At 42.9% G+C, this 11,660-nt stretch overlaps 2 protein-coding genes across 2 annotated transcripts in view; one reads left to right on the forward strand and one right to left on the reverse strand.

Moving 5' to 3' along the window:
* Window positions 1-4,536, forward strand: part of LOC140331762 (cyclic nucleotide-binding domain-containing protein 2-like) — a 15,143-nt gene extending 10,607 nt beyond the window's left edge. The window contains 4 exon segments of the mRNA XM_072413029.1: window positions 215-280; window positions 881-1,041; window positions 2,020-2,224; window positions 3,823-4,536. Coding sequence (XP_072269130.1) covers window positions 215-280; window positions 881-1,041; window positions 2,020-2,224; window positions 3,823-3,969 — 579 coding nt within the window. The 3' untranslated portion in view covers window positions 3,970-4,536.
* The window catches only part of CCDC12 (coiled-coil domain containing 12), a 7,952-nt gene continuing 749 nt past the window's right edge, over window positions 4,458-11,660 (reverse strand). Inside the window, exons 2-7 of the mRNA XM_072413028.1 lie at window positions 9,767-9,825; window positions 8,095-8,174; window positions 7,116-7,177; window positions 6,107-6,141; window positions 5,413-5,489; window positions 4,458-4,876 (exon numbers count right to left, since the gene is read on the reverse strand). Coding sequence (XP_072269129.1) covers window positions 4,797-4,876; window positions 5,413-5,489; window positions 6,107-6,141; window positions 7,116-7,177; window positions 8,095-8,174; window positions 9,767-9,825 — 393 coding nt within the window. The 3' untranslated portion in view covers window positions 4,458-4,796. The remainder of the gene's footprint in view (window positions 4,877-5,412; window positions 5,490-6,106; window positions 6,142-7,115; window positions 7,178-8,094; window positions 8,175-9,766; window positions 9,826-11,660) is intronic.

Raw genomic sequence — 11,660 nt, forward strand, 5'->3', positions numbered from 1 at the left:
AAACCCTCATCCCCTCCATTATTATCAGGGGGTACCCTGTGCATTTTGCCTGCACTAAGCTGTGTTCGGTGACACATTTTGGGACTCATTTTATTCCTGGTAAAATGAATATTTGTCCAAGCAGAGATGAAGTCATTGTTCTATAGTTTGATCATTGCTTTCTATATATGTCATGGATCATGTGATAATAATTATTTGTTCCCTTCCTCCACAGAGAGGGGTGGACGTGGATTACATTGAGTCCTGCTTTGAGAAGGAGGGACATTTTGCATTGGATCAGGTACTTATTCTTCAATAATCATTATTATCAGTCATAATGAGCACAAATAAATTACTAAGCTGAGGATACGTTTACAACACATTCACTTTATCAATGTATCTCTGCCCAAAACAAAGATCCCTCAGGATGTTCTTTCCACAAATGCATATATGTAACTGTATGATGGGGTATTGGGTTTGGGTGGACTCATGCTGGGGCTGCCTGTTTCTAGCAGTTTGTGGTCTGATTCCCCAATAATAATATAATTGAGCTTCGGCATACAAATCAGCATTTGTGGCTCCATTCAGTTCACTTGCCCATTACTCAAAAGTTGTCCGCACTCTCAGTGCAGATGCAGACAGGTTGAATGAAAGCAGTGCAGTGTTCTTATTACCCTGGGCCCGTAAACCCAGCTGTGGGTGGCACAAGGATAACAAAGGCAAACTGAGATTTGTAAAGCTGCTTGTTGTCTATGTAGATTAAAAAAAGTTTATTTTTTATAATTTTTTGATATTTTTTACTGCAGTCAGATCAGGTGGATTCTGATTGAATGCTATGGATCGTGCATCTAGTGCTTTGCTTCGTGCTCTGCAATATACACCTTTAGTCTTTTTTTTCGAGAATCTGTGCTTCCTCCCCACCTCTGAGGAGAGGGACCCACGCTCCATGGTCGTTGTTAGCCAGGGGTCAGAGGTTATCCGAATAAAACTGGATAAATTCTCCGAGCTGGCTGACTGCTCAACCCTGAAAAAGCTGAAGGAGAGTATTGTGCCATATCCCAGGTATTTCAACACCTGAGGTGCCGCATCCCACATATAACAGCATAGGTGCCATATTCCAAGTAAAACAATAGTCTAGGTGACATTTCAAAGGCAAAATGAGCGCTAGGTGCCATACCAAACATATAACAATGGCCAAGACATGGTATTAAATGTATAATGATGGCCCAGGCTGTACCATTGTATTAAAGATATCAGATGGTCTATACACCATAATATTGGTATAATGATGGCCTTTGGGTGGGTAAAGTGTGTTATATATAACAGTGTTTCTTGACCATTAGCATGGGGGAGCTCTTAAAATAAATTTCAGGTCTCAGGGCCCCTTCTATAATTACAATACCCACAGCTCACAGTATATCAGTGTGGTGGTCAGTGGGAAGAATTCCTCTTACATTACTGGCCAGTGGGAAGAATGCCACCCTTACAGATAGCCAAAAAGATTATTGGTGTCACTTATACTGACCTGAGAGGTGCAAACTGCTCATTACTTAAGGAACCCCTAGAAACTTCTGGAGGATCCCTGGTTGAGAAACATTGATCTATGATATATTAGAAGTACTTCCAACCTCCGCACCAGCTTTCCATTGCTTTTTTGTTGGAGGACTGGAGGGAGATCCCAGAAGTCCAGGGTGCTGCAGGAAGGTGCAGCCCATAAAGACTTTTGAATTGAATTGACTGCATAGACATCCAGGGATATATTTTCCCTAACCACACTGTCACTAGAATTTGGACACTGACTGATTTCCAGAGTTGGACTGTCACTGTCCTTTCCCCTTGACCCAACTTACATGAACAGCAATTGCTATAGAATTAGGAGGTGCGGCTGCTTCTAGATACACTTTGCCCTAAGCTTATTAATAAACAACAGTAGACTTGCCTCGCAGGGATTTGTTGTCAAACAGTCATCTCACTTAATACACACCATCTCAGAAATGATCACATTCTAACTGACAGTCCTTCTAACGTTGTCCATGTCAGTGACAATGATCTCTGCAGAATCTTCTTGGAGCAGAACAGATGGAAAGTCTTCAAATCAGACCTGGTCAACCAACTGAGCACCTCTTCGAGGCCACACCATAAACATTACATGCACCAAGAGAAGGGTCGAGGAGGACACAAAGGTCAGAGTGTGGACAAGAGGGGGATCCTTCAACTGGGAACCAACAAAGCAAAGGAGGAGAAGGTCAGTATGGGGCCACCAATAATTGGGAGCCTTTGGACAAGTCCAAATATCAAAACTGCTGCGTAATATGTTGGGGCTATATAATGTTTTTTTGTATGTTACAAAATATTCACCAAATACCGCTATTTATGGTCAGAAAAAGAAATGTTTCTATGTCTGTAGACCAATACAGATTCTAATTGGGTTATAAGCGGCTGACTTAAGTTTCTGATGTAGCTCAATGCTATTCATGGTGAAATCTTTAAATATGAGGAAAGCATGCATTATTCTTAATGTACTTTATTTGCACAAAGCATCCAAAGATTGCATTAGAAAAAGGGGCATCACCACTTTCAGAGTTGTAGAATCACAAATAAAACTCTCATAAAGCAACCCAAAGTGTCTTGCTGGAAATCATAGCAATTCTTAGCAGACCACTTGGAAAAGAAGTTACATAGTTAGTCAGGTTAAAGAAAGACATAGGTCTATCAAGTTCACCCACTAGGGAAATAAAGATATCCCAGATATAAAACCCTATGGACATATTGGATATTGTTTTCATTGGTGCCAAGAAAAGATATGAATGATATCTGAATATCATTCATATAGGAATGATAGCTGAATTCATAGAAGGCTGCATATTAAAAAGGGAGAGCCCTGTTATGTGAAGGGCTATAATGTGACTGGCAGCCTTTTAGCCATCATCATCACCTATTCGCTTCTCCCCACTACTGAATGGCTATGGATTCATGCGTTCACATTGCAGTATGCTGCATGCATTATTGCTTTGGGGTAGTGCACCAAAATGCATGGTAAGACACTACAATATGCTGCACATACATTCTGGGGCTTTAGCAGTCTAGTCTACATGAATGGGCTACTTTACCACAAGAAAGGAAAGTATGATTGGGCACCAAGTCCTGCAGGGTGTTTTATAGAAAGCTTACCTAAATGTTGCTCTACATGTGTATACAGGCTTTACTAAATATATTTGTGTGTGTTTTGTGACCATCTGGAGATCATCAGAAGATAATAATTCTAAAATGTTTTATTAAACACAGACAGCACATGATCTATTGCATTGGTCATGTAGCCATTAGCTGTCATTAACAAAGTTCTGCCCACCCACCTTCCTGATGTCACGTATAGCCAATTGGTCCTGGAGGACAGCCTGCAGCAGTACCCTGCACTTTAATAAGTACAGGTTACTGAATTAAGGCCTGAATTGTATGTATGTATTGGGCCTGATCAGAGATCTAAAGTTCATGGATCAGGGCCGATCTTTGGGCTGTAGTGGATGCATCGGGTCTGATCTGTGGTCTAAACTATATGAATGCATTGGAGCTGATCTGAGGTAAGAAACTGCAAAAATTGGGGCTGATCTAACAACCAAGGAACATGCATGCATTGGAGCTGATCTCATAACGTAGCAAGTTACATTCAGATATAATATTAATAGGTATAACTTAATATTAGCAGTATACCTATTGTTCACTGACAGGCTAGTTATCTAATGCTTGTAAAACACAACGTAGCCGATGTATCCATTATATATTTATTTCATTATTACTGCTCTTTCCCTATAAACATCTATATAACAATTTGTATCCGTCTGTTAGTTCTGGACGACACCGCTGAAGAACGAAGTCAGTGAATGCAGCAAAGACAAAGAAAAGCCGCAACATTCATCAGCGGAACCACCCCCAATCCGCCTCATCCACGCCATCGATATCCCCAAATTGTGTGGGAAGCGGATCATGTGGTGACTAAAGTTTTAGGGAATGCTGTGACACAATCTGACTTCCATGTGATGAAGGCTGACACTGGTAACTGCTCAGAATACACAGCCATTCATCTGCCCCCCCCCATCGGGTATTTCCTGAACTTACAGGAAATTCTATTTAGCTGCAGTAAAAGTCAATGTGTATCTAATACTCCTGATTAATGTTCTTCTTTTTGTTGCTGACCTTTCCTTACCTTTTGCAATCATTTCCTACTTACATGCACTCCAGTGATAGATGCAAAGCCATGCCAATAAGTCCAAGATAACAAAGCATTAACCACTTATATAATTTGTGGGTGGGCTGACCCTTTTAATTAATTGCACTATACCCAGATTGCAGAATAATGGAGAACGTTGACATTCCTCTCTGGTGTTCATATTGAAAATATGAGAATATTACATTTAACAGCATGTAGATAATATGAGAGTGATATGACAGTAATCACACCCAGGGACGACGTCTGGCACAAGTTTTCTGTATTTTATATTTTATTTATTAAAAAATATTATGAAAATAAAAAGCACAATAAACATATTTATGAGACACAAACTTTTCTCTTCATATTTGTCATCTCATGTTCGCTGGGGGTTCTGCTAGAAAATAGTCCACAGTCTGTACAGAACTGCTGGGAAGGTAAATTCTGGCAGCAAAACTTAAAAACAAAATATTGAATTTTCAGGTCTCTGTGCAGGACACCACATTATCCGGTTGGGAGGGGTAGCACAGCAGCCATTCTGTCTCAGTTGATGATTCTTGGATAATGAGCAGCAATACCTCAGTGGGAGGGGGGTGGGAAAGATCAATGATATTTAGTCGGAATCTTCATCCTCCTGCTTTGCAGACTCCACAGCCATCGCCAGGTTCTCCTCCTGTCCCTTTAAACGCTCCCCTGTAGCAAGAAGAGGAATATTTAACAAAATTACTCCTTGAAAATAACCCACTGACCCCCCCGCACCACCACCACCACCACCACCACCATAGTTATAACTTAAAAAAGCCAAAATTTAAAATAAGAAATGGTCTTGCATAAATTTTAAATCCATATGGAAATCCTGCAAAAAAATTCACTTGTACTACTTGGCCACTCTCTTTCCTTCCTGTCACAGCAGCATTTACCCAGCCTGCAACTGGTCAGTGAAGCAGAAGCAGCACAGTAATAAGCTCTGCCCTCTCTCTTCTCTCCCCCCTATCAGCATCTTCCTGGTCAGCACATGAACTTACTGACACCTTGTGCTGCTTCTTCTTTCTCCAGTCTGATCTCAACTGCACAAATGGCACAACGGACTGATGCCAGGTATTTATTTTTGCCATGTGACTGTAATTTTCTATTCTTTTAAAGGAAAAGTTTTTATGTTTCGTTAATAAAGATCATAATGCCGGAGTGTCGGTTTTGGGTATATTGGGACTATAAATTTCAAAACTTACTTATTAACTCTGCGATGGCCCGCTGTGTCCTCTTCTCAAGTTTCTCCAACTTCTTAGCCACGTCTCTCTTCAGGTCCCTGGGAAACAATAAAAATAAAGGCAGCAAAACATTATTTATCTATATAGAGATACAGGAAGCTGGCTGTGCACTGGAAATATCCCTCCCCATAGCACGCTTTCCATTCTACCCCCTGCAAAACTTTGCCATGATTCTAAGTGGCTTTAGCAAGGGTGAATCCCATGACTAGAACAGAAACACTCTCAGTGAAAGCCTAGAATCATAATTTGTGAACTGCTGCAGCTCCAAAGTTTATTTGTTTCTAGGAGGAGATTTTCTGACATTGTTTTGAGGACACAGCTCTGATTTATGATTCCTAAAGGACCAATGACTATTTAAAAAACATTTCATGCCTAACCACAGTGCTCATCACAGCAAGCATGTGAGAAGCCTAAGGATCCCCCTTCCCTCCCCACCCAAAACTCCATGCCTTCTACACCCCTAACAATGCCTGGGTGTCTAAGGATTTACCCAGAATTCACCTTTACACTCACATACTGCTTAAAACAGTAATATTATGGCTGCATTTACCTGCACACTCACCATGGATCTATATTATAATAAAAAATACCCAACTTTCTGTCTCTTTATTGTAATATTACTGAATATTCTTCTCAACAATAACAGAAAACTCACCAGTCTGGTTTTCTAGGAGCCAGGTTAGTCAGATCCTAAGAGAGAAGAGAAGAAAGAAAATGTATTAAATGTATAATCCCCTCCCTGTACACAGAGCTACACTTCCATCTCCTTATGTAATAGGCCATGTCTGTGTAAAACAAGTCATTATTATCATCAATATAGCACCAACACAACGCAGTGCTGTACATTAAATAGGGTTTGCAAATGACAGACAGATACAGACAGTGGCACAGAAGGAGGAGAGGACCCTGCCCCAAAGAGCTTACAATCTAAGACAGGGGTGTCAAACTCAAATACACGGAGGGCCCAAATTCAAAACTTAGACCAAGTCGCGGGCCAAACTCAGTAAGAAGAAACAAGAACACATCAGAAGAGCATGCAGTAAAATGCAGTGGATTGATGTAAACTATTTAGATCAATCCAAAGCATATTACTGCATGCTCTTCCCCTTTGTTTCTGTTCCTTCTTTGTGAGATTAGTGGTTTTACTTTCCAATAAATAGGGGTTACAAATGACAGACTGACAGTGACAGAAGAGGAGAAGAGGATCCTGCCCAGAAGAGCTTACAATCTAAGAGGTGGGGAAAGGAGCAGACAATAGGGAGGAAGATTTTTTAAATAAAACTTCTCAAATAATGTGTTCAGTGTTCTCCCCGGCCTCTTTTAGCTGGGTGCACCACTTGTCACTTTTCAGCAGCCACCCGCCTGTTTTAGAGTACTGATGAGTTGGCTCACAATACTGGGCTGCCAACTATCCACAGCTTTATCTCACCCAGCTTAAAAAAAATTTTTCCAGCCTAAAAAGGTTTTCTGTTTCTATAACATTATCACACCTAGGTGAGCTCCTCGGCTGCTCCATGTTGTCCTGGATTTGTCCCTGGGGAATTGTTTGTGACCCCCCCCACACCTAAACCCCCCATGCTGGGTTTAAGGCACCTGCTACCGCCTCCTCTTAAGGTTTATATTAAACATTACTAGGAAGAGATCCATTGCCTCTGTATACTTACAACTTCCTCTATAATCGGTTCCGGTTTGGCGGCTTCCAGCTGCTCTTTCACTTTTTCCTCCACTAGATGGTGCAATAAGACAAAAAAAAAAAAAGTTAATAAAACTGAACTTCAGTGAAAGTAAAACTTAATATTCGTTTTTCTAGGATAGCAGAAAAAAAGCAGTTCTGCTTCCTCTCTCTCACAGGTGTCTTTACAGTGTGGGGGTAACAGATTAGATGGGGCAGATTTCCCATCTAAGGCCCAGTACACACAATTTACACCTCTGATCTGATAAAATGATTGCAACATAATTTAACCAATCTCAAGCAAGGGTTTCTTATCTGATAAATAAATTGTATGGTAAATACTGGGAGACCACAATAGTGTGAAATGCATCATTCACATGATTTTCTATATAGCTAAAGCCATACAATCCAAATCATTGTTGACCCTGAGATCACATGACCAGGAACAACACTGATGATTGGCTCCTAATCGTTAAACTCCCAGAGCTGTCAGCTGGATTTCATGGTTTGGAGTGCAGTAAAATGTAAAAGGAAAATGTAAAATAATGTTCCCTCTATATGAGTGCAGGAAACCATCATCCACAAGGTGGTGACATCAGTACTGATGCAGCGCTGTACAAAGTCCATAGTCATGTGACTAGCTGTCTCTCAGAGGAGCTCATATTCTAATGTCCCCACCATAGTCATATGTCTTTAATACAGTCTAAGGTCAATTTTAGGGGGAAGCCAAATACCCTAACTGTATATTTTTGGAATGTGAGAGGAAACCAGAGTACCCAGAGCAAACCCACACAAACACAGGGAGAACCTGCAAACTCCATGCAGATAGTGTCCTGGCTGAGATTCCAACATGGGACCTGCAAAGGCCAGAGTGCTAACCTCTGAGCCACCCTGCTGCCCACGGATGACACATTGACATTATTACTGAGATCTCAGATTATCGAGTTGTCTCCGAGAATCCAGCAGCGTACCTGAGATGGGTTTGGCCGGAGCGACTTGTCTCGTCTTGAGCACCTCGTCCTGAGGAGTGTAGTTTCTCAGCTTCAGCTCCCTGAAAACAAAAACAATTTAAAAGATTTGGTGAAATCCTGCGTAAAGCTCGGGTTAAAGAGGCAGAAGCTTCCCAGCCACTCCCTACCCAGACCTTAGGTCACTGACAAAGCACAATAGATAATATGGGACAGCAAAGAATTATTCATTCACCTCCTGTCACACCTTCAGGAAGCAAAGCACATTCCTCATGTAATGTGCTTCCTAGAGAGAATATTGCCACACACAATGACAATCCAAAAACACAGAGGGCACTGCACAGCTAATCGAGAGTAACATCAAAGAGATATGATCAGACTGCTGCTTCTCGTTTACCTGTCCAATCACCTATAGAGGGGGAGGGGCAAGATCTGGATTTTAATGTGCATTTGGTTTGTTTGCCTGCAGTTTAGTTTTACATAAAATGATGCAATATATGCACAGCATCAGTTTATTGTCATCTTGCTGCAACCTGCTGCCACGTTACGGGAGTGACCGCTGCAACCTGCTACCACCGTACAGGAGAGACTGATGCAACCTGCCCTAATGGTACAAACTACTTCTAGAAAGAATGTATAAATGATATTTGAGTGTCTGAGAACCATGCAGAATAAGGGAGATAGAGATGTCTCCAAAATTTAGAAAACCTCTGCCAAGTCCCTGTTCAAGTCTGGCATTTACCATGAGCACAAAGCAAGATTTCCTGAACTCTCTGAATATTGGGTAGAAAGTAGATCCCAATACAAAACACCCTGCAGGGGATGCTGCACTGCAACTGGGCCTGTGGGAGGATTCATCTAATGTTAATATATAATATGGAAATGTATAAAATCTTTTACAAACCCCCGGCTCCCATTGGTGAGGTCAGGTACTGATGGTGGGAATTGGCCCTCTATTAGTGAGTTCATGTACCGATGGTGGGGATTTGCCCCCTATTGGTGAGTTCAGGTACTGATGGAGGATGGGAAGACCTGGCTCACTATTCCAATTTATCCCAATGGTGTTCAGTAGGGTTGAGGTCAGGGCTCCGTGCAGGACACTCGAGTTCCTCCACACCCATCTGGTGACCCCATGTCTTTATGGAGCTGGCTTTGTACCCCGGGGCACAGTCACGGGGGAACAGAAAACGGTTTTCAACAAACTTTGACCACAAGGCTGGAGGAGCACAATTGTCTACATTGTATGATGGAGGATTACCAGGACCCATCACTGGGGGCTCCTAGGCTCATCATTGGATAAGGAGGAGGAGGGGAGGGGGTCACATACATCTGACTCTGCAGTGAGCATTCTCTTGCGATTCCTGCACTTCTTCCATTCTGCACCAGCCTGCCCTATAATGTATGTATAATGATATTACAGCTAATCAGTATTAGAATATACCTGAACCCCTCTCCCTCCAGCACCCAGCTCCTGAAACATGTTAAAATAGTATTGGAATGTCTCCCCTCATGGCAGAGGGACACACAGACATCATATATCCGCCTGGTCCTCCACTGTCCATGGGCATTGTGGGTAATCCAGCGCTCACACTGCAGTGTAATACCATGAGGATCATTTCTATGAATATTGAGCTAGAAGTGGAGGATTGTGTTTGGTGATCGGCGTTACACTGACCTGTGCCTTTCCTCCTCGCCCCCGGGGGGCTTCTCGCCTGCTCCGCCATCTTCTCTTGTCTGTAGGATAAAACATAAATGGGTGACTTTTCCTGTGAGTTTATTACTGTGACTGGCAGAGACCCCCAACACCCTCACACATTTTCTGTGTCCATAACAGCCAATCAAAATCCATCAGCCAGATTCCAGTCACTATTCCTGTACTCAGCTATAAAGAGGGCCTGTCTCCTCCTGGTGGTGAAGAAGATGCATACACAGGGTGCTCTCTGTATATGACAATTTTTGGTCTATGACCATTGCTTATTCTTCTTTCTCTATAAAGAGGACCTGTCACCTATTGGCAGTGACTGAGAGCTATGTACCCCCCCTCCCAATGTCTGAACTCTATGAGCTATCACCTTCCTCTATAAAGAGGACCTGCCTAACCCTGGCGGTGAAGGAGAAGTATGTACACCCCCTAATGCCTGAAGCTATCTATCTAAGCTGAGCTATCGCCTTACTCTATAAAGAGGACCTGTCACCCCCTGGTGGTGAAAGTGCTATGTACACCATCCCAATACCTGAACCCTATGAGCTATCATCTTCTATCAAGACGACCTGTCACTTATTGGCAGTGACTGATGTAGTTCCCAAATATATCTGAACTCTGCATGAAGATGATTTCAGTCCTCACTACTCCTGCAATAATAGTCATTGGATAGGATCTTTCACGATCCTTTCCAACGACTAGCACTGTACGATGCATGAACCAGTGTTGTACATACAGCACCATTCTTCTCTATAGAGAGGGGAGGGGGAGAGCGGCGCGGAGCGGCACCCAGCTGCGAGCTCTCCCCCTTCCCTTGCATTAGAATTGCTAGTCCTCCATCGCCCGTGGATCCGCCAGGACGATCGTTGGGACGATGGACGGCGGGCGCTGTACACACGCCAGATTATCAACCCTGAGCCGATTATTGGGCAAGAACCGTTGGACGTGTGTACGTAGCTTTAGGTGTAAAGAGGACCTGTCATCCCTATAAGTCATAGCTGTGCCTCCTCCCCCCGCTACACATGAGGCCAGTTATACTGACTATGCGTCCTCATCTTTAAAATACGTACAATAAACCAATCACCTTCTGGTGGTGACTGAGAATCCCATCCTTCCATATCTCTATTATAATTCCTAAAAAAGAGGACCTGTCATCCCCCAGAGATGAACAAGGGTGGTGCATACAGTGTGCTCTATATAGAACCCCTAACACTCATTTATGTCTCATAAGAGGACCTGTTAGTGACCTGACGTGCATGTGATCGTCTTCTTCTGCCCGCTTACGTGAGCCCTGAACTCTTTTTACTTCTGTAAAGAGGACCTGTCACCTGATGAGTGAGTGAGCGGTGCCATTACCCTGTAAAGGTTTCTGTAAACTCTCACACTCAACTTCCTTATCTGTAAGAAGGACCAGTCACATCCTTTCACCCTCCATCAGATGTGAGCTGCACATATGAGCTCTCACCATCCGCTATAAAGAGGACCTGTCATTACATTGCTGGGAATAGAATTGTGTATTCAGCCCCCCCGTAAGGCACAATATGGACCCTCACCATCTTTCTTATCTATAAAGAGGTCCTGTCACCTCCAGCAACGCCCTATAAAGAGGACCTGTCACCTCCAGAAACGCCCTATAAAGATGACCAGTCACCTCTAGCAATGCCCTATAAAGAGGACCTGTCACCTCTAGCAATGCCCTATAAAGCGGACCGGTCACCTCTAGCAATGCCCTATAAAGCGGACCGGTCACCTCTAGCAATGCCCTATAAAGCGGACCGGTCACCTCTAGCAATGCCCTATAAAGAGGACCTGTCACCTCCAGCAACGCCCTATAAAGAGGACCGGTCACCTCTAGCAATGCCCTATA

This window comes from Pyxicephalus adspersus, chromosome 5, assembly GCF_032062135.1.
Source record: "Pyxicephalus adspersus chromosome 5, UCB_Pads_2.0, whole genome shotgun sequence".
NCBI classification, from domain to species: Eukaryota; Metazoa; Chordata; class Amphibia; order Anura; family Pyxicephalidae; genus Pyxicephalus; species Pyxicephalus adspersus.